This window comes from Muscardinus avellanarius, assembly GCF_963383645.1.
Source record: "Muscardinus avellanarius genome assembly, chromosome: 1".
NCBI classification, from domain to species: domain Eukaryota; kingdom Metazoa; phylum Chordata; class Mammalia; order Rodentia; family Gliridae; genus Muscardinus; species Muscardinus avellanarius.
The window spans coordinates 213,456,606-213,480,206 of NC_137786.1; the positions used below are offsets into that span (position 1 = coordinate 213,456,606).

General features: G+C 38.5%; 1 protein-coding gene across 1 annotated transcript; it reads right to left on the reverse strand.

Moving 5' to 3' along the window:
- Positions 1 to 7,333: 7,333 nt before the first annotated feature.
- LRRC4C (leucine rich repeat containing 4C) lies at positions 7,334 to 9,421 on the reverse strand (the record flags this gene model as incomplete). The annotated part of the gene is made up of 1 exon (XM_080719641.1): positions 7,334 to 9,421. The coding sequence occupies one exon, from the start codon at positions 9,419 to 9,421 to the stop codon at positions 7,499 to 7,501; it is 1,923 nt and encodes a 640-aa protein (XP_080575767.1). The 3' UTR covers positions 7,334 to 7,498.
- Between the last annotated feature and the right edge of the window lie 14,180 nt (positions 9,422 to 23,601).

Sequence of the window (23,601 nt, forward strand, 5' to 3'; positions counted from 1 at the left end):
TGCCGTAACTTTGGGTGGTGAATTGGCTCAGACCACCCCCCTCATGCCATTCTGGCATGGGGCTGTAACTATCTTCTGTATCTCTATCTTCTTAATAAACTTCTTTAAATCTTCAAAAAAAAAAATGCCATCACTAAAGCAAGCCTTGCCATAGCCATCTAGAATCTCCAATTCTCTTCTTTCACTCATTTTTTCTTTTCATTTTTTTTATGCAATGGAGAGAGCCCTTTGAATTTCTTCTCCCTCATGTGAAAATTATGATACCTACCTTATAGGGCTCTGTGGGGACTGGAGGTGATATACATAGGTGCCATGCAAATAGTAGCTACCTTTTTGTACTTTTTATTCTTTCTCTTCTCCAATGTTTTCTCGCTTCATCTTGGAATATATATATCTGTATTTATCTATATATGGGGTTTGTATATACATATTTATGTATGTATTACTTATACATACACACATACTTGTGAATATATGTACATATTATGCGATAATATATGTGCAAACATGTACCTATATACACATGTGTATATGTATGTGTATATACATATATGTATGTAAGTATGTATTCTTTTTTTAGATAAGAGATAAAGTTTCATTATAATTTTCAGGCTGGCCTTGAACTATTTTTTTTTTCCCAGCCCAGCCTAGCCAATAACTGGGACTATAGCCATGTGCCACAGAGCTCAGTCCTTCATCCTTCCTATAATGTGTGTTTATGATATCAAAGCATCAATAATTTTGCATATTGAAAAATGCACTATCATTTGCTAGTTAAATTTAAAACATTTACATTTTTTCAATGATCAGACATTAGAAATTAGATGAAATTTCTTTCTAAGCTATAAAGCATACAATTTTAATTTTTAAATTGTTTTTAATGCCCAATGGAATTCCACTAATTCCTGGGAGCCAATAGTTTATTTCTTATAGTAATATAATTTTAGATTTTAAAAAGTCTCATTCATTAATGAGTACTTGCTATGATGACTAAAATGGTTTTCAAATCATTACAAATAAATGTCAGGATTTATTATATAAATTGACTCTTGTAAGAGTTTAATGATAATGTCTATAAATAAAACTATAGGGTGTATTCATTTTGAGTCATCCCCTCATGCCATTTTGGCATGGGGCTATATTTCTATTTTCTGTATTTCTATCTTTCTAATAAATGTCTTTAAATCTTCAAAAAATAAATAAAACTATAAAACTATACTTTCAATAAGTTTTGTCTCATTAGCATATGTTTCCAGTGAATAATTTATATATATTTTATCTATCTATCTATCTATCTATCCATTCATATTGGCAGCTTTCTTTGATAGGAAGTATAGCAATAAATATGTTCATATATAATCTTCGGTTTTTAAGCATTTTAAATACTGGGAAATTTATCTTTTTTGTTGAGGCAGAAGTTGTATTAATAATAAAAATATTAACTTTTTCAAGTGGAATTGAAGTTAGAAATGATTGTTGGGCATGGTGGCATATGCTTATAATCCCAGTACTTGGAGGGGCTGAGACAGAAGGTCTCCGCAGGTTCTGAAGCCAGCTTCAGCTACTGAAATCCTCCACAAGTTAGTGAGAACCTGCTTCAAAATATAAAATAAAAAATAGGGCTGGGGGTGCAGTTCGAAGGTAAAATGTCCCTGGGTTCCATCCTCAGTATCACATAAAAAGAAAAAAGAAATTAGAAATGAAAAGAGGCATCATTCCTACAATTCCTTGGAAATAATTTACTCACCTATATGAGTTTCCCTAGTATTGTTTGGGGCTGAAGTCCAAGTTGCATAATTAAATGTTGAGCAGGAGTAACACATTTTGATTTGATAGTACTCAGAGAAAACATGCTGAGAAATGACACCGTGGATAAAATGTACTTCCACATATGGAAGTTGAGAAGGATATGCATTGAAAAGTTGAAGTGCACTTGAGCACATAAACATTACAATTAATTTTTTTGAGTGACTTGGTTGCAAGACTCTTAAAATTTGTCTCAGGCGCAAATACATAGCTATAGGACATTTTTAAGGTCAGAATAACTGACGGTCTTTCTCTAACAATCAATTTATGTTGTGAAACACCTTCAAGCATGAGTCAGCTGGCTAGAAGGCTGCCGGAAAGAGAAACTTTTTTACTTCTCTCTTTCATTTGGTAAAATTTTAATTTTTAAAAGAACTAGCCATAGCACTGCTAGTCCATTTCAACATTTAACTTGAAGGCATTTTATAAACTTCGTTAAGATTAATTTTTCATAATTATTCCATTATTAAAAAACCGCATTTCTCTGGTATTATCATTTTTCACTTAAAAATTTATAGTAGCTACCATAAAAAGTATGTGCCATAAAATATATAGTAATTATTTTGTATATATTTTACTCTATTTAGTGACATTATTTATCTTAGAGAACTAGATATTTAAATATAGCAATTGTGCTTAAAAATCAATTGCTGAGTTCCACTGTGGTTTTACTTCTTTGAATATGAAACTGATGGTTGGCAGAGTAAGATTTGCTGACTGTCACTCAGAAGTCTTATTGATATATCCAAATAATAAATTCTAGAGATGTCTATATTTGTTTTTTATTAGAATAACAGCAAGGCTGAACTGATGGTTGTTGTGATCAGTTGAAGTTCATAAATCAGAATGAGATTTTATAAAGGGCAATAAGCCCCTCTAACCATCCTTGAATCTTCCTTTTCATGAGAAAATAATGGTCAAAAACATATACTCATTGCTTTTGGCAATCAGAAAATGTCAGAGTTGATGTTATTTGGACAAGTTTAGTAGTTAAGCATCCCATAGATAATAAAGTGATAATAAAGTTAAGCATTAATAAATGATAAAACAAATGATTGGACCAAATATGGATAGCTAAGGTTTCATTATCTGAAGATGTGAGGGTGCTTGCTCTCTATTTTGTGCAAAATTGACACATCAATAAGCTTATTCACTGAACATAAGAAAATTTATAAAACAGAATGCTTTTTTCATGTCATGTGTTTTCATTAAAATAGTTTCATTTATTGTTTGCCTTGCTGCAACCCTTCTCCTTTTCTTTTTCTGTGTCATGGAAAAAGCAAAGATAAATGGTAGTAAGATATATATATATATATATATATATATATATATATATATATATATATATATATATGAATGATTTGAATTTTTCTTCAAATAATCCTAAGAAGAGCTGATATTTCAGAATCTCTCTCAACAGGACCTAAGAAAAAACAATATGATTTGGAATGTGCCGTGAGCATGCTTCATTCTGCACCTAAATTTGAATCCTAATTGACACCATTCTATATTAAGGTTAGATTTCTTTTATCTCTCAGAAAACTTAATGTATCTTGTTCTGCATCCAGAGAGAGTATAGAAAGGCAATAGTGTTACAGCTATTTTTATTCCATACTTAGTTTTTGGAAATTTATATTTCTTAGTGAGGGAAGAAAAAGAATAGAAAATACGTTGGATTTTTGGAAACTGTCTTTTTAGACTTTTTTTTTATCAGAAGTAGCCTATCATATGGAAATTATATTCTAATAAAATATGATAATGCACATATAATTTAGGGGAAAGGTTTTAATAAGAGATTTCATGACATACATTCTACTATATTTTATTTAAAAAACATATGAATGGTGTCCTGGAAAAGTATGACTCATGTCCTAGGCATTCATATATGCACCAGTTACTATTTTTTTTTCAGTACTAAGGATAGAGCCTAGCACTTTGCACATGGTAGGCAAGCGCTTTGCCAGTAAGCCACATCTCAGTCTTGTCAGTGATATTTAATGATAAAATTTTTTTCAAGGCTTTTATTAAAACTAGCAAGCTAAAGCACCAAATCAACAACTAAACACATTATTTTTAAATTATATTCTTCAGAGTACTGTATTTTTAAGTACTCATTCTAATTTCCAAGATATCTAAATATCTTGAAAATTGTCCCAACAAATAAGAGACTGAGAATTTTTTTCACTTTGACTTATATTTATCTTGGATACTCAGAGGCCACAAAGTTAATATGTTTTTATGTTTCAGTAAGTCTAATTATAAAAATGCTTTGTTTATTTTTCATATCTTGGGTAAATAACTCTTTCATTGCTCAAATTATTTTCCAGCACATCTATATTCATAATTTCATAGTACACAGGTCTCAAATTCTCTGATTATAAGGCTTAAAACTATTGTGAGCTAGCAACATTTTCTTGCTTTAAAATATTGATTCTGTTCCATGTTCAGTGAGCTATTTCAATCTTTGGAAAAATGGCATTTAATTCTAGAATATTTGGAATCTGAAGGAAAATTATTGAATTATATCAGTGCCTTTCTGTATGAGGTATACCAAATCCTTCTAGCATCTTGCAATGGTTTATATATCTGAACATATTCTTAAGAGTTTGAGAGACACCTGTCAGAGTCAGGTTTGAAGAGTAAGATTTTAAAACAAACAAATAAACTAACAAAAAGTATGCTGAATAATCTTCTTTCTATACCCTCTTTGGTATTTCCCTTAGTAGGAATCACACACATACACATACATGTACACACATTATCATTGAGTTTCCTAAACTTGGTTTATGGAAAGGGCTTATTTTTGGTGTTCATAATACTATGTTGCATTTACATAGAATAAAAAGAGTAGCAGGCATGGAATTGCATTTTGCTGTGGGGATATATCAGATATGTAAATAGTAATGTAGAATTTCTGCTGACCCAAGTAAGTCCACAATGTCTCTCTTAAGATATCAGGTTAGCTATGGCAGTGAAGAGTAAATATGGACATGTGGTTAGGGAGAAAATATCTAGAATTCACTTTAGTTTTTTTGACATCATATTTTTTAGCACTCCATCCTCCATTCCCAAAACCTGAAATAAAGATATATGGTCATAAAGTTTCTAAATTCAATGTTAAATTCGAGTTTGGCTAATTTAAATCTTTCTTAAATATTTTTTCTAAAATGTGTTCATTAGGAATACAATAATCTGCTGGTGGCCTGAATCATATGCTTTAGATTCTAGCCTAATATTTTATTGTAGGTTCTTCTTTCACTCTATTTCACAGAATTTATCTAACTGCACAGTTACTTCTGAAAGGCAAGGGTAATTGCATGCTGGGATTAACTTCACACAATAATTATAAGCTCAAAACAAGACAGTTGCAGTGTCAGTAAGCAGAAACTTCTGAGCACAAACCAGGTTAAAAAGTCAAGATCCTTTTCTCTCTTAATTTATAACTCTTTTGATAGTTGCTCTTGTTGCCATTATACATATCATGGTGTGTGTGGTGTGTGTGTGTGTGTGTGTGTGTGTGTGTGTGTGTGTGTGAGAGAGAGAGAGAGAGAGAGAGAGAGAGAGAGAGAGAGAGAGATCTACAGCTTTGGATACAGTATTATTGTCAATGCTGAATAATTTAGTGATTGACAGCCAAAATGTGTTTTTTATTTTTCTTGGCTTTACTTCACAGAAAAATAAAATGTGAATTATATTCCTAACAAAGGGAGAGAAGAGATGAGGAAGAAAAAAACCAGAGAATGAATGGGTGATCAAAACTAGAATCAAAATTTTTGTGTGTGTTCTCATTCATTGCTGCCCCTTCCTACATTTTTCTGACCTACTTTGCTAGTAATGATTGTTTTTTCACACCTGGAGACCACAAAACCCTGGCATGAGGTCCAACCTGCAGAACTAAGTGCAAGTATCCAAGCTGTTCACATGTTAGGAAGCGAAGAGTTCTCTAGTTTAGTCAATCCACCTGTTCACCACCATTGTGGATGGTTTCAAGGCCAATGATATTACTTATATACATTCACTTTGCTGTACATAAATAAAAACAGAAGTCACATACATAATATATTAAGATATCAGGAGAAAGCTGAGATGCACAACCAGCAATTTTTTTCCTTGGAACATAGTGTATGTTTTTATAATCTAAAATGTCCACAGTTCTCTAAAAACCATCCTCAATAAATTATCTCTATATTTGTATTGATATTTCCTGGTATGTAGTTGCCCTCCAGAACATAGCTATATCAATACTTTCTTAAGGCTTGGTAATCTACACATGGAAGAAAAAAATCAACTCTATCAAAAGAATGGAAGAAAACCATGAGAAGGTTTCTGGAATAACAGCAAGCAGATATATTAAGACTTTGAATCTCAATATGCAACCTTCTACCTACCAGTGAAATTATAGCTAAATCTTAAACCTGTAAACTGAAATTATTTCTTTAATATTTTTTTTCATATATATTGGGAATGCTTCAACAGCATGACTCAAATCTTGTCATAAGTTTACCCACAATACCCAAATTAATTTCTAACACACATTGGATCTTTAATGGTTATTGAACTGAGTTGCATTTTCTAATTTTCTCAGGACCAAATCACTCTTTTTCAACTGCAGACAATTTTAAATACTTTCACCTTTTGTTGTCATGTTTCGTCTAGTCATAGGGAGTTTATTTAGGAGAGAGTAAATATATTAATACTTTCTTCCAAGTAGAAATGAATTTACTTCACAAAATTATTGTTTTTGAGTTGGAGCATTCTCCAAAGGGTAATCCTAATGAGAATGAAAAATACAACTTAAGGTTTAAAATTCAAGTCAAAAAGTGAAACAGGAGCCTGTAGATTGATGATGTGACTAAGAATTACTGTAGTATTTTCTTCCCTAGAAAATAAGAAATATAATTACCTTCATGTTTCTCACATTTGAGTCGTACTACAAATGAGTTGTGTCCAGGGTACAGAAAAACCAACAATATTTTATTTATAATCTTATTTTAAGCTTTTGAACTACAAATTCTGGTTCTAGAGTTGTTTAAAAGTCATGGGTTTTATAGATGCTCATATGTAAATTAATCTGTTGTTTGCTTACTTTTTTTTTTTCTTTTCCATAGACTGGTCCTCCCCATAAATACAGAACAGGTCATTACATGAAAAATATAAGATCTTGCATTTCCTCCTTTGTTCTTTCTTAAAAATCTATCTCTAATATTGCATTCCCCATTGGACTACTTCATAAGGGCATGAGGGGGGGGGAGAAGAGAGAGAAAGGGAGTGAGAGAGTGAGGAGAGAGAGAGAGAGAGAGAGAGAGAGAGAGAGAGAGAGAGAGAGAGAGAGAATAAACTGGATCTCACCACTAGAATTCACCATAAAAATCTCAAAGTGTAACAGAATTCTTACAAAATTTCCTAGACCAGTTCTTTAGGGAATTGAGATCTATGAAAATATGGCAATCAGGGAAAAGAGGGACGAGATGTGGGAAAATAGTAAATAAGTGCAGCAAAAACAGGTCTTGAGGAATACACATAATTTTGTCTGCTTTAGATCACAATAGAATTTTTAATAAATAAATTTCTTTTCTTTTTTGTTTTTTTTGTAAAGACACTTTTTTGAAACAGTAGATTTAGCCCAGTCATTTGTGTCATTTTTAATAAACTGTCTCTTTTTGATTGTTTGTTTTCTGTAACTGTAAATGTTTTAGATTTGAGTCTCTTGTACATTGTCTTTAGAGTTCATTCGAATCAATAACGGTTCATGCACTGAACTGTGTATTGAATTTATTGTGTTAACTGTTGTTGTGTGATTGAAGGGGGATTTGTAAGAATTATAGTGATTTAGGTGCTCATGCTCGATAGCAGGCATGGGCAGGTGGCTCTCCATGGGTGCATCCCCTGTGATCTCATCATCTACATTAATGATTTCAACAGTCCTTGTTGGAGCGTGATGGTTTTGCCGATGGTGCTGCTTCCTCATCTTGTAGAAGATGACCAGCATCACTGCTGCCATGAGTGTGATGGCCACAAAACACCCAATGATGATTTTGGTGGTCTTCATGACCTCATCAATTCCTGGGATCCCACTGTTTATATCAGTCACTGGGATGGTGAATGTTTTTTCCGTTGACCTTGTGCTCTGTGGCATAAGAGAGGTGGTCACATTGGTGGTCTCCCAATCGATCACTGGAGTGGGACCCACATTGTTATCTGTGGTCCGTGCCTCATCCTGAGAAGGTTCCATAGTCTCTACTGTGACAGTTGAAAAGTAAGAGAAAGGAGTGGTGGTTGCTGCAGTAACATTCAGGGTGGCCGAAGCAGTGGTATTTCCAACAGAATTACTCACCATACACGTGTACATGCCCGTATCTTGCACAGTTACATTTGTGAAATTTAATGTACCATCACTGAGCACAGCTATCCGTACTTTGTATGCCCCATGGGTCATGACTGTTCCGTTTGGAGTAATCCAAGATACAGACGTCAGGGATGTGGAAGCCCGGCATTTCAGCTCAGCCGCCATGCCCTCAGTGACATTGAGGTCTGCGGGGGGCTCCACAATCACCGGAGCATAGCATGTGAAATAATTCTGGTCAAGCTCCCCAATGTACCTCCCTTTCAGATTTGGAGGAGTGTTACACCGGGCACAACAAGCTGTGTTGGAGGGGGCCATGTCTTTTATCCACCAGCTGAGCCACAGGATATCACAGTTACAGTTCCAAGGGTTGTGATGTAAGTGTATCCTCTCTAGATGATGCAAGGGTGTGAAAAGATCATGAGGCAGTAATGTTAGATTGTTGTGTGCCAGGTTGATCTCCACCAGTGACTGAAGGTTATCAAAGGCATTTCGTTCAATCACTTGAATCTGGGACTGTATCATCCAGAGTTTTTGAAGGTGCATCAACCCCTGGAAAGAGCCAGGCCTGATTGCAGACAAATGATTCCCAGAAAGATCTAGCTCATCCAGTTTGATGAGCGGTGTGAGGTTAGGGATCTCCCGAAGGTTGCACATGGCAAGGTTCAAATACCTCAAGTTGGACAGACCTTCAAAGGCACCTTCCGAGATATATGAAAGCCTTTTCAATTCCCCCAAGTCTAGTCGCCTCAAAGAAGGAATTCTGTTAAAAGCATAAGAAGGAATGCTTTCAATAGGGTTGTTTCGCAACCAGAGTTCCTTCAGTTTAGACAAATATACAAAAGCTCCATTCGGAATGGTTGTGAGACGATTGTCAAAGAGTTCCAGAGTGTTGAGGTTTGCCAGACCATTGAAGGCCCCGATTTCAATGGTTCTGATATGGTTCCTACTCAGTTGGAGGATCTCCAGGTGCCTCAAGTGCTTGAAGCTGTTCACTTTGATGATCTGGATTTGGTTCTCATGAAGGTTCAGCAGCCGCGTGTTGGTGGAGATGCCATCAGGAACCTCCCGCAGGTTTTTCCGAACGCAAATCACCTTGCTGAACTGGTTGCTGCAGGAGCACACGGAAGGGCAGGTTTGAGCCCTCACCAGACCAGCCACCACAAGTAGTTGAAGAGCCAGCAGCACCACAAGCAGGGGGTCAAATAGGGCCCTGTTAAACCTAGGACCTATCATTATCTGCTGTGGATGTAAGGTCATCTTGTTCAACATTCATAATTTATCTGGTGTTGGTCCTTCTGGAGTTCAAACCGTCTGCAAAATAATAAGAGGGGGAAAAAAGAGAGTATTTAGACCTCCCAATGTCTTTCCAGAATCATGTCAGTCATACAGTGTATCAACCAAAGCCATCATTTTTCTAAGTAAAAGCAACAGCAAGTCTAATGTCTAGTGAGCTATGTGGCCCATTATTATTATCATTAGTAGTGGAGATTGAACCCAGGGTTATTATACTTGTGAGTTGTATCACCAGCTCTCATTTTATTGTTTATTTTGAAACAGTTTCTTGCTAAGTTGCTGAGGGTTTCTCTAAGTTGTTGAGACTATCATTGAATCTGTATTCCTTTTTTTTCTTAACCTCCCAAGTACTAGGACAACAGAAGTGTACCACTGTTCCAGCTATGGCCCATTATTTATAAAGAAACATTTTTTCCAGTTGAAATTTCCAAGCATCCACAGCCTGGATATACAACCAGCCTGGATATTAAAAAAAATGGACCAATGAAGTGGAGACCCCTAATGTAGTGTTATCAACCTAAATATATGAAGATATTTGTGTTGACCTTCACTATTAGTTTCGGTGTCCACAGTAGGAAAAATTCAGAAAAAAAAATTGGTCTTTGGAGCTGTATTCAACAAACTTAAAGATCCTTTCCAAAAGATTAGTAATGGCTGACATTTCATTGAAGGTCATTCAATGTACCAGGCACTGTGGGCTATAGAATTCACAAACAATCTTACTCAATAATGGCTAAGTAATTCACGTGGAACAGTGAAAAAATAAAAATGTAAGGTGCCTTGTTAAAAATTATTAGGAATTTAAAATTAGTGATGGCAGACTAGTAACCCAGAACAGGCCCTTCTAAGCATGGATTGCTTTGCAATTGTACAGGATGTATTTAATTAATCTGCTCACAATATTTTCCAATGATTATGGTACTCTGACATAGAAACAATCATGGTCTCTCTTTTCAAGATGAACTGTATAATCATAAGACTAGTAAAAGCAAGAAGTCCTATGGCTAAAACTATAGAACCAGGGCTCAAAACTCTTCAGATTTTCCCAGCAGTATGTGATTTCAAGCACTCCATGAAAATGTTTCTTTAAGAACAAAGGTAAATGCAAAATACTTTTACAATTAGTTATTAACATATTTTCTCCTTTGGGAGAAACAATTTATGGTACCTGTGAAGATTCATTGAAATAGGGACATACATAGCCATGGACATAAACTTCTAGAGGTTTCCACATGCAATCTGACTACACATGCAAGCTGACTGCTACCTATAGGCTGGAAAGTCACATGTTAAATAATTTCTTAAAAAAACATAATAGGGATATTATACCTTATGTTTCTATTCTTACTTATTTTAAGTGGATTTGTTAGAAGAGAAATAAAATCACTCACTATCTTCCTCATTTCTAGTACCAGTAGGACATAAAAAATGATAGTGTGTTATTCAGTATATTACCTACTCAGCTGGCTTATTGTTGACTGGGCACCTTTATAATAATGTCTTCCTAATCACTCATCTCAATAAGCAGTGTCTCTTCTGTGATTCTTTTAGAAAGAAAAGAGGGGTTGAGTTCACCATATCCTAATAAAAATGGTGTAACATATATCTCTTTTGTGTCTCGTTGGGCGAGTTACTTTTCTCTATGATCCAATCTTTTTCCTGCACTGAAAACTGGGAATGACAATATTACATACCCCTTAAGGTTATAAAGATAAGATTAGTTAATACAGATACAGAACTTAGAAGGATACTTCATAAGTTGTCAGAACTCATTAAATATTTGTATTATTAGTAGTAGTAATGTGTTTTGTTGTTTCTTGTAATATGATATCATGCTAAGTATTGGTCATAAAAGATGAAGAATATAATCTTTGCTACTGAATTACTTTTAATTCAAAGGTTGAGATAGGCAAAGAGAGAATGTACAATATGTGTTTGTCACTATGAGACAAGACCACATTGGCCAAGGGCACTCTTGTCATACCAAATTAATCTAAACTTGAAAATAAGGGTGTTTTAAAAAGGATGGTCAGCTGGGCGCGGTAGCACACGCTTGTAATCCACCCGCTTGGGAAGCAGAAAAAGGAGGATCACGCAGGTTTGAAGCCAGACACGCTGGCTTAAGAGACCCTGTTTTCAAATGAAAATATAAAAAAAAAATAGGTCTGGGAGTATAATCCGGAGGTAGAAGGGCTTCCAGGAACCTCAGTACCACCAAAAAAATAAAGGACGGTCAGCTGCTTTAAGTTTATAGAAGTTGGTGAAGAAAGGAAAGAAGGATATTTTAGCTAGTGATATCAGCCAAAGTCAAGACAATGATATGTTACAAATCCCAGGGTATCTAGGGAGCAATAAACATGTCCTGTGGCAGAACAACACTGGAAAAGAATGGGAAAGAAGCTGGGATGAGATCAGGTCTAGACCACTGACAGCTGATGATGTCAAACTTAAAAGAGGCCACATTTAGCCAAGAGTGGTAACACATATTATAATCCTAGTACTTGGGGGGCTGAGACTGGGGTACCACAGATTCAAGGATAGCCTCAGCAGTTTAGTAAGGTTATCAACAAGTGAGACCCTTTTTACAAATAAGAAATGAAATCAGTCTGAAGATGTAGCTTGGAGGTATAATGCCTCTGGTTCAATTTCCAGTACCACGGGGGAGGGGGGCGGGGCTGGGGGGGATAGAGATCCCATTTCATCCTCAGGCAACAGGTTTTGTTTCTAGAAAGGAATGATCTTCTCAGCATTTTTTTTGAAGAATGGTAATAGTGGAATAAGATGGGATAGAATAGAGCTTTGGAAGAAGGTGGTGACAAGAACAACTGGGAAGCTCTTCCAGTTCTTCAAAGTGGGTCTTGGACAGAAGCCAATGACAGAGAGAGGTCCATTTTCACAGAAATGGTTTCCATGTCCACCACTTGGAAGCTGAAGGGAGAAGGGCTAGCTTCTCTTTAGGATATAATCTTTCCCCAGTGGTGAGCTCCTCAGTGTAAATTAATTATTGTGATTAACAGCACGGCAGAATACAAATGCTGGAGAAGAAGCTCCTTCCAATAACAGAATGTCCTTGTCCTCTTCAGGACAAGCCACTGTCACTAGCAATCCTTAAACATATATTCACAAAATGATTTAAAGACACTTTGTTCTCTAGAAGTTCATGTTAAAGTTCTAACTTGCTTTCTAACTTCATATACTTGTTTTTATTTCCTTCACTGCTGCTTCAAAGAAACCTAAGAGGTTCTGAGTTACTATTTCTTTTTCCTAACCTCCTTGGTTGACTATCTTGCTTCCTGCTTCAGGGCTCTGGCAGGACTATGTTGGCTTTTCACATCATCTGATACTGTGATCCTTTGTTCCTAGATTTGTTTTCTCTATTACCTTATGAACCTTGTGATGACAAGGGGCCATGTTTGATGATTACCTCTTAGCCTATTGCCAAAAGCTTGTCTGGCAAACCATAGACACTAAATGATGCTGTAAATGTTCAGATCAATATCTAATTATAGCTCTTTACATATATATATAGTGGTATGCTCTTTTATATTAATTATGCTTTTTATTTTCTCTACTTTATGGTGTTTTGACATCTGGGGCCCTGCTGATTATTGAGCTACTGCTCCTACCAGTGTTACTCAGTTCCTAGAAATAGTAAAGGACATGCCCATTGCATGCATTTCCTATGACAACCAACCACCCAAAACCAATACTCCTTTTTTTTTTTTTTTTAATCAAGTTTTCACAAGGCTCTTGTTTTCAGGCCACTATCTCCCTGAGCTCATCACCCCAGGACCAAGTATCAGCTATCAAGGGCCAGCCCCTACGTAGGTCCCAGAGGCTATCAAATTACTCAAACTAAACAACATTAAACTGTTTAACCTGCCTTCCCTTGAAAAACACAACAGAATTGGGCATGGTGGCACATGCCTGTAATCCCACCACTTGGGAGGCTGAAATAGGAAGATTTCAGTTCAAGGCTAGCCTCAGCAATTTAGTGAGTCTCCATCTAAAAAAAAAAAAAAAAAAAAAAAAAAAGCCCGGATGTCCAGCACCCCCCAAAAAAAGAAATAAGCAAATAAAAACCCACAACCAAGGCCTTGCCCACATTACTCCCTCATTTCTTCTACCTTCTGATTGGCACTGGGGCTTCTCATCATGGTTCCTGCATGTTGCGACGTTCCCCTTCTCTTAAACCAAGATCAAAAACTATTTTTCCTTGTTAGCTACCTCCTGACCTGATGTGCCATCTCATCATCATATATGAATAATAAAAACACATTCATTTAAAAATAATCACTAGCCAGCGTAGTGGCACATAATTGTAATCCCAGCATTCGGGAGGCTGAGACCAGAGGATCGCAGTTCGCGGACAGCCTCAGCTACTTAGTGAGGCCCTCTGCAACTCAGTGAGACCTGGTTTCAAACTAAAGAATACAAAAAATAGGGCAGAGGGTGTAGCTCGGAGGTTGAATGCCCCTGGGTTCTATTCCCAGACCCGAAAAAAAATAAATAAATAAATAAAAATAATCACTAAGCAAAGAGTCTCCTCATAGTAATCCTACTAACAGGCTTTATAGGTCTATATCATTGTCCTACTTATATTTTGACAACAGTGTGGCTGGTAGATTTCATACCCTGAGTTAAATTATTTTCCTTTGTAAATTGAAATGTAGCTTGAAAATCCTTTTACGTTTTCATTTTCAATAAACAGCTATCTGAATTTCCAGTGAGCCTGACCATGAACAAGTTCTCATTTGTATGAACGGGTATAACTTTGCAATCTTCCTTTCTTCCCTGTAGCAAACACTTCTTAAGGTTATTGGCCATTAATTAATTGTGTGTAAAGTGTCTGATGAAGACACCAATTAAATTATTTTAGAGCTCGGGGCCTAGGACCCTGTTCCTCCTTTCCTACTCCCATCTCCCACACCATGGCCTTCCAAAGAATCTTAGAATTTGTGGCGATATAGGTTGAAATATCTGGTTGGCTGGAAATGACATACAAGTGAAGAAGATACATCCTTACTCTGATGTTTGCTACCATTTTCTGTTTAAAAGGGGGTACAATAAGCAAGGCATGATGGGACATGTACTTGGGAGGCTGAGACAGAAGAATAACAGGTTAGAGATAGCCTCTTGAGGCCCTCCACAACTTAGTACGACCCTGTTTCAATAGAAGAGGTTAAAATAGGGATGTTGGGGTAGTTGAAAGATAAAATACCTCGAGGTTCTATCCCTAGTGCCACAAAAAAAGAAAGAAAAGCAAAGAAATATGATACAATAAAAATAGCCATGCTGGTGATCAAGAGAAACATCTATAATATCAAAGTTCTTGAGTTCATGTTTCTATATGAACTGAAATTGAAAATGTTAATTTAACTCTCTATACTTCACTTTTTCCATCTGTGAAAGGGCAATAGTATTATGCAGTCAAAAGCTTTTAGTTATAGAAAGGGCCGTATAGTGAAGCAACTAATGTGACCAATCAGAGGGTATGTAATACTGGAGGACGGAGCCTCTTTAAAATGCAGGAGGTACATAAACAAATGTATTAAAAGTAAATCACCAAAGAAGCGTGGGATGGAGGGAGGGGGAAGGAATGGGATGGGGGCTGGAGGAGGGCTAATTGGATGATGTGTGCTTGTATATCCTCTCAAGTCTTGTACTCCAATGTGATTGATATATGACTACAATGCGCCAATTTACAAAATAAATTAATAAAAAAACAAAAAAAATTAACTACATGATGAAAAAAAGCTTTTAGTTACATACTATATTTATAGTTACTGTCTCATAATAAACAATATGTGATAGATATTTCATACATACTAAAGGTGACAGTATACCTAGTTTCTTCCTCTTCTATAGCATAGTAGCAATCATAATTTATTCACCACCATGGTAAGGAATAACTGACATGACCAGGAATATGTTATCATTAAAACCTATGCAAACCTGATGTGTTATTATTATTTATAGTATACATGTGTCTCTCTTTCCTCTATCCCAAGATCTAACTGTATTTCTGCTTCTTGCTTAACTCAAGGTCTTTGTGTCATTGCAATTAATAAGATTTGCTATAACTCACTTATAAGTAATGATTTATGAATTGTAGCTAGCTCAAAACTAATTTATAACCTACAGCAAATAACACTTCATACATTGAACTGAATCAAATAAACTACTATCAACAAAAGGTTTTCTACTTTAAAATCTAAATGATGTTACTTCACATCAAAAGCCATGCTTCAACATCTCTTTCATAAGATGTTTTTATCACATCAAAAGGAAATCAATTTAAAGGTATGCACTATCCATTATGATGCCATCTAAAAGCATTTACTTACAAATGGATTTGTGTGGGTTTTGAATTAAACTATGATACTTTCAGCCTTGTCCCAGAGGATATCTTGACTCTGTCAATAGACCTTTCTTCCTGTCCTATCCATGCTTCAGTGAGCTGATAGCTCAGGAGAGACACAGAGGAACTGCCTGTGGAAGGGAGCTAATGGGGACACTTTATTTAGCAGTGTTGTTGCTGAGTAGGCACAGGCTGTGCCTAGACATTAGAGTTAGTGTGGAAGAGAGGTGAGAGAACAATGAATTCACCTAACCATAACCTCCCTATGCCCGCGCATACACGCTCTCATGAACCATAACAGTCCTTGACCCCTGGACTCCAACCTGGCCATCCACTTAGCATGATTTTGCTGGTATAAAAACTTTTCTCTTCTAAGGCTCTTCTGCATAAGTTAAGTGTTTCACTGATCTTTTTTTTTTTTTTTTCAGTACTGAGGATTGCATCCAGAGGCATTCTATCTCTGACTTATATACCCCTCACCCTATTTTATTTATTTATTTATTTATTTATTTATTTATTTATTTATTTATTTATTTATGTGTGTAGTACTGGGATTGGAACCCAGGGGCTTTTCTACCTCCAGGCTATACTCCCAGACCTATTTTATAACTTTCTTTGGAAACAGGGTCTCACTAAGTAGCTGAGGCTGGCTTCGAACCTGCACGATCCTCCTGTCTCAGCCTCCCAAGCATGGGGATTACAAGCATGTGCCACCACACCCGGCTATTTATTTATTTTAAAACAGGGTTTCACCAAGTTGCTGAGGGTCTTGCTAAGTTGCTGAAATTAGCCTCAAACTTGTAATCCTCCTGTCTCAGCCCCCCAAGTCTTAGAATTACAGGTGTGTGCCACCACACCTGGCTTCCATAAATTCTTATAGGAAGATTCTCAGAGATCCATCAGTTTTTCCTGGAAAGCTTCCACAAGGATCTGTGCCTTGGAATTTAGTGGAGTCTCTCACCTTGCTTTGCTGTATTCACCAATACTGGAGTTCCGTTTTCTAATATTACGTAGTCCTAATCAAATCCCCACACTAAAATCTTTTTAAAGTCAAACTCCCAAATTCTAATAAATTATGATCAAACCTTCACTGCTGCCCTTGTCACACATTTATGAGGTGCTGTCTACTCCTATCATAGGAAGATTTAACTTTCTATACTACTACATGTGTGTTATTCTTTTTTCGTACTAGGGATTAACCCAGGGGCATTCTACCTTTTTAATTTTATTTTGAGACAGGATCTCCTTAAGTTGATGAGGGCCTCCATAAGGTAGGCCTCTAACCTACAATCATTCTATGTGGACTGCCCAAGTATTGGGATTATAGGTATGCATCATCACACTCAGCTGAGTTATTCATTAAAAATGTGTTTGAACATCAAAAATCTCTGTTCCCCCTTCCTTGCATTTTTTTACTTATCCAACATCCTATCCTATTTTTCTTTTGGAAGAAAATTTTGTTCAGGAAAACTCACCCTGTTCTCTAAAAATCCAAAAATATTATCTGCTCTAGAAAAGGGTGACCACCCAGTGCTAGTGTGTAAATAAAACTCATTTAAGCTATATGAGTAGTAAAATTTTTCTCTAAAGGACCAGACATGGTGGTACATATTCATAAACTTCAGACTTCAGAAGCTGACACAAGAGGATTTCAGGTTCAAGGCCAGCTGCAGGCAGCTTAGTGACACTGCTTCAAGATTAAAAAGGGCTGGGCTCCTGGTTTAGTGTAGAGTGCCTTTAGGTTCAATCTTAAGTACCCCCCCCCACATGAAGAAATAAGTAAATAACTTTTTATAAAGAGTTAGATTAGTAAATAATTTAGGCTTATAGATAATATGATTTCTTATTGCAAGTACAATTATCTGTTCAGCTATTGCATCAGCCATAGAAAAAATGCATATGAATGGCCATAGCTTTTCTCCAATGAAATTATTTAGGGGCATAAAAATATACATTTTATATAATTCTTACATCATTCAAAATATTATTTCCCCCCAACTGTTTAGAAATTCAAAAGCATTCATAGCTTGCTAAGCACACATGTAGAAAAGATGAAAGGCTGACTTGCAGACTGCAATTTACTGGGCTCTTGACTAAGACAATACTGGTACTATCATTCATGTTATCAACGACTCCTTAATTCTGGACACATGACACAATTTGACCAATGAGATATAGAAGGAAGTCAGCTTAGGTGATTCTAAAATTTTTTCTACCCCAAATAAGACAAAAAATGAAGGACAAAGTTATCTTTATTTTGCTTCTGAATATTTTTGAGAGTATACAACAACTAGAATTACTGCAGCCATCTTGTAACCAAAGAAGGGAGTCAGTGTGAGGATTAAGCTTATAGGCCAAGATAGAAAAAAAAAATAACAAAATACTAAGATATACCTGAATTTAGAGATAAGCAGTTGAATTCATGAGCCCTATAAATGTCCTTTCTCTAGAATTTCATAATATGTAAAACAACCAATTCCTTTTAGATGAAGACCTGAGATTTTTTTCTCTTCTAAAAACATCTGGGTATGTGCAGCCAAACCTAACTTGATATATTCATGCTTTTATATGTCTCTTTTTCTTCACTCTCTCCAATCCCCTTTATTCCCAAGGCAATATAAAATAAAAAAGACAAGTCAGTGGAGAAATTTTTATTTCTTATTTCACTAAAACTCTGGAATCTCCCAAAGAAAGCTAATTAAGCTAAGGCAACACAATTTGCTCAGAAGAAAGTGGCTGAGGCTTATCATGCTAAGAAGGCATTCCCACTGCACAGTCATTTCTCTCCATTTCTTTGGGTTTTAAAGAATGCCAGAAAAGGGTAAGAAATAAACCAAATAATACCATTATTAAAGGTAATTCATCTCTTCAAATAAATTTTTTTTTCACAAATGGTTCCTAATATAGTTTATTTTTCCCTCATTTTAAGCACTCTCTTGAAAACCTAGCTTTCTCCACTCCTTTCTCAAGAGACTATTGAAGATTTACAGGGAAAACAAAGTTTTTGTAAATATGCCCAGAGTTGACCCTGTAGATTAATATAATGGGAATGCAACAACATTTAAACTCAGGGAATCAAAATGTCAAGTCAATAAGCAGCCGAATGGTTAAACACCAACTTTGTAATGTTTCCAAAATATATTTGGATTTTAGGAATTGAGATTTAAAGAGAAAAATATGGTTTTGCATTTTTATTTTGTAGAAGTCTTATAGAAGAAGTAATATTAGGTGTTTAAAAGTGACAGCACTGTAAGGTGATTAAATGAGAAGAAAGCAGTGAAACGGTGGACAGAGAGAATGGCATAACATACTGACCAAAGTAATACACGTGGCTGTAGATGACATGGTTCTTGCTGTTCTCTGAAGGGTATAAGGATGGTAAAGGAGATAAATTTGCTATGCCTTCTGGAGCTCTCCAGTCTTGTTGGAGCTTTATTAAAAATGATAGATACAAAAATGTTCAAATGAGCATCTAGGTTCTCATACAATCCAATGTATGTGATATTTAAATATCATAAATATTGTCAGAAATTACTATCAGTATAACTAATCTTTAAGCTTTTAGAAGAAGACTTGGAACATCATGATAGTTTTAAAAGAAGTATAGCTTTGCATTGAAGTATGTTGGGGGTGGCAGAGGTAAGAAATTACTCATGAAAGTAGAGGAGAAGCACAGAATAAAACTTAATTAATAGAATTAGAGGATTTATAATGCAACATTTAGATAGTGGCCCATCTGAGGTTTGCCACATGCCTAACAGAAGAGTTTGTACTTGCTTCAGTAGAGAGATTTAGAAAGAAACTTGAGGCCTTTAAGGAATGGAATTCTGAGAGCATTTTTCTAAAAGTCTCTGTCTCTGTGCATAAAAAAATTGGAGAGAAAAGACAGGTTGATGAAACAGTAAGTTGATTTCAATGATCAACATGCCCAGCATTACTTTAAAGCTCAATGGATGGGTTGGGAATGTAGCTTAGTAGTTGAGCTCTTGCCAAGCATGCATGAGGTCCTGGATTCAATCCCCAGTGGCACAAAAATAAATAAGTAAATAAATGGAAGTGATAAAAATAATATATTAATAGACAAAAAAGGAGCACAGTGTCATTTTAGAAACTGTACTCCCCCAGTCAGAAAGGAGGCCTCTCTGACTTGTAGTGACCTGTAGGCTATAATTACATATACAAGAAGAAAAACTAAAGATGCAATCTGTTTTATTTCTCTTTCTAATGTGGAACAATGCTGGAGCATAGACAAGATTTCCAATCTATATCTGCTGGAGTTAGGGAAACAAAGACCAGATTTAGATCGAAAAGATTTTTCTTTAATCTTTTCCAAATTGGCCTTCTTTGAGCCACATCTTCTTATGTGAGAATGATGACCACACTTAATAAATAGGCATTATGAAAAGTATATAAATTATATGGTATGGCATATACAGAAAGCAAATTTCCAGACTCTGCTTCAGAACCTCTATATATGTCACTATAGCTGCCCAAGGCAAAAATGTATTGCTCTCCTATGAATTTTCTTGTTTTTTTTTTTCACATCTAGTAAGATTCTACTTTTCAGTTGTCCTTCTAAAACGTAACCTGGTCCTTCTGCTTTTCCTTATTTTCCCATTCTCAATCAGGTCATCTTCATGTCTCACTTAGACCATTAAAATAGATCCTTATCAGGCTCCCTACTTTACAGTTAACTTAGCACAATTGATAGAATATGTAGAGTTAATTTTCTAAACATAAATATGTTGTCAGACATGGTGGCAAAGTCCTATAATCTCAGCTACTTGGGTTGCTGAGATAGGAGGATTGCAAGTTTGAGGCCAGCCTCAGCAAGTTAGTTAGCAAGACCTTGTTTCAGCCTGGCGTGGTGACGTAAGCTTCGAATCCCAGCGTTCGGGAGGCTGAGACCAGAGAATCGCAGTTCGTGGACAGCCTCAGCTACTTATTGAGGCCCTCTGCAACTGAGTGAGACTTGGTTTCAAAATAAATAATAAAAAGTAGGGCAGGGGGTGTAGCTTCAGAGGTAGAATGCCCCTGGGTTCCATCCCCAGAGCCACACACAAAAAAAAAAGACCTTGTCTCAAAAGAAAATTTTAAAATAGGGCTGGACATGTAGTTTTAGTAATAGAGCAATAGCCTTGCATGTACATGGCCTCTGAATTCAATCTCCAGTAAAGAAAAAAAAAAAATATATATATATATATAGTGTGTATACATTTTTTGAGAAAAATGTATATTTCATCTCATATTTCAGTTGAAATATTCATCTTAGCTCCATACACTTTCCTGACCCAATGCAAACTGCTTTGGTGTTTGATATATTATCTGGTTCTATTTACTTCTTCCACTTTTCTGTATTTTGTAACCTCCTTCTTTTTTTTAATACTATTGACCTTTCTTCATTTCTTATATTCTTCAAGCTTGTACCTGACCCCCATAGCGCTGTTGCCTCAATACAGAGCCTTTGATTTCTGTGTGGCGGCTTTTCCTTGTCTCTCAAGATTTTCTTTAAATTTTACCTTCTCAAAAGAATTATTTAGGGTGGGGGTCGCGGGCGGGGCACGCCTAATGGGGCCCGGGTCGCGGGACTCTGGGCCCCTGCCGAACTGCGCGTAGCACGCCAGACCCCTGGAGAAACCGGACCCAGTAAGACGCTGGGTTCTGGGCAGGGGTCGCGGGCTGGGCACGCCAGATGGGGCCTGGGTCGCGGGACCCTGGGCCCCGGGCCGAACTGCGCGTAGCACGCCAGACCCCTGGAGAAACCAGGCCCAGTAAGACGCTGGGTTCTGGGTGGGGGTCGCGGGCGGGGCACGCCTAATGGGGCCCGGGTCGCGGGACTCTGGGCCCCTGCCGAACTGCGCGTAGCACGCCAGACCCCTGGAGAAACCGGACCCAGTAAGACGCTGGGTTCTGGGTGGGGGTCGCAGGCTGGGCACGCTAGATGGGGCCCGGGTCGCGGGACTCTGGGCCCCTGCCGAACTGCGCGTAGCACGCCAGACCCCTGGAGAAACCAGACCCAGTAAGACGCTGGGTTCTGGGCAGGGGTCGCGGGCTGGGCACGCCAGATGGGGCCCGGGTCGCGGGACTCTGGGCCCCAGGCAGAACTGCGCGTAGCACGCCAGACCCCTGGAGAAACCAGGCCCAGTAAGACGCTGGGTTCTGGGCAGGGGTTGCGCGCGGCGCACAAAAGCCGGGGCCTGGGTCGCGGGACCCTGGGCCCCGGGCCGAACTGCGCGTAGCACGCCAGACCCCTGGAGAAACCAGGCCCAGTAAGACGCTGGGTTCTGGGTGGGGGTCGCGGGCGGGGCACGCCTAATGGGGCCCGGGTCGCGGGACTCTGGGCCCCTGCCGAACTGCGCGTAGCACGCCAGACCCCTGGAGAAACCGGACCCAGTAAGACGCTGGGTTCTGGGCGGGGGTCGCGGGCTGGGCACGCCAGATGGGGCCCGGGTCGCGGGACTCTGGGTCCCGGCCGAACTGCGAGTAGCATGCCAGACCCCTGGAGAAACCGGGCCCAGAACAGAAAAAGATAAAGAAAAATATCGGAGAGGTGGTAAGAAAGCCGTTATGGATGCCAGGACACTGGAGATGCAGACAAAACTTATCTAAATGCACTGGAACTTATGGAAAAATTCGCCGTGAAAGAGGACTGCTATTTCTCTATATTGTTAAGAATCTCAGACATCACATATAAGGAGAGAGTTTAGCGGAGACCAAGGAGAAATGCGGTGTTGAAAGAGTTCTTCGCGATGGTGGTGGAGACTTGTATTCAGGAGAAGCAGAAACCGGATCTTACCAACTTTATTTTTTTGGAGAAATTACACTAAATGTCGAATGCTACCATCACGCATGCTTAGGAACACTGGACAACTTTCAGAGTGGAAAAAGAGCCTGGGAAGGATTTGAAACGGTGGAGGCAGTGACAATGCCAGTGGCCAATATTCGGGGGAGGCAGAGATCTGATACATTACAACTGGAACCTTTGAAATAATAACCACAGAGACAGTGATCGGAACCTGCTGAGGGGTTAGGCGGGCGCTGGGGCCAGTGGCCGACATCTGAGCTTGCTGTGAGGCAAGGCCACTACTGAGGCCTCCGTGGCCGGGATTGGAACCTGCAGAGGGGTTAGACCGATGCTGGGGCCAGCGAGGCCGGCATTGGAGCCTGCCATGATGCAAGGCCTCCGAGGTCGGGTCCGGAACTTGCTGAGGGGTTAGGCCGGTGCTGGGGTCAGCGAGGCCGGCATCGGAGCCTGCCGTGAGGCAAGGCCAGTGTTGGGGCCCCCGAGGACGGGACCGGAGCCTGCTGAGGGGTTAGGCCGGTGCTGGGGCCAGCGAGGCTGGCATCAGAGCCTGCCATGAGGCAAGGCCGGTACTTGGGCCTCCGAGGCCAGGATAAGAGCCTGCCGAGGGGTTAGGCCGGTGCTGGGGCCTCCGAGGCCAGGATAAGAGCCTGCTGAGGGATTAGGCCGGTGCTGGGGCCAGCGAGGCCGGCATTGGAGCCTGCCTTGAGGCATGACCAGTGCTGGGGCCTCCGAGGCCGGGATCGGAGCCTGCCGAGGGGTTAGGCCGCTGCTGGGGCCAGTGAGGCCGGCATCGGAGCCTGCCTTGAGGCAAGGCCGGTACTGGGGCCTCCGAGGCCAGGATAAGAGTCTGCCAAGGGGTTAGGCCGGTGCTGGGGCCAGCGAGGCCGGCATCGGAGCCTGCCGTGAGGCATGACCAGTGCTGGGGCCGCTGAGGCCGGGATCGGAGCCTGCCGAGGGGTTAGGCCGCTGCTGGGGCCAGCGAGGCCGGCA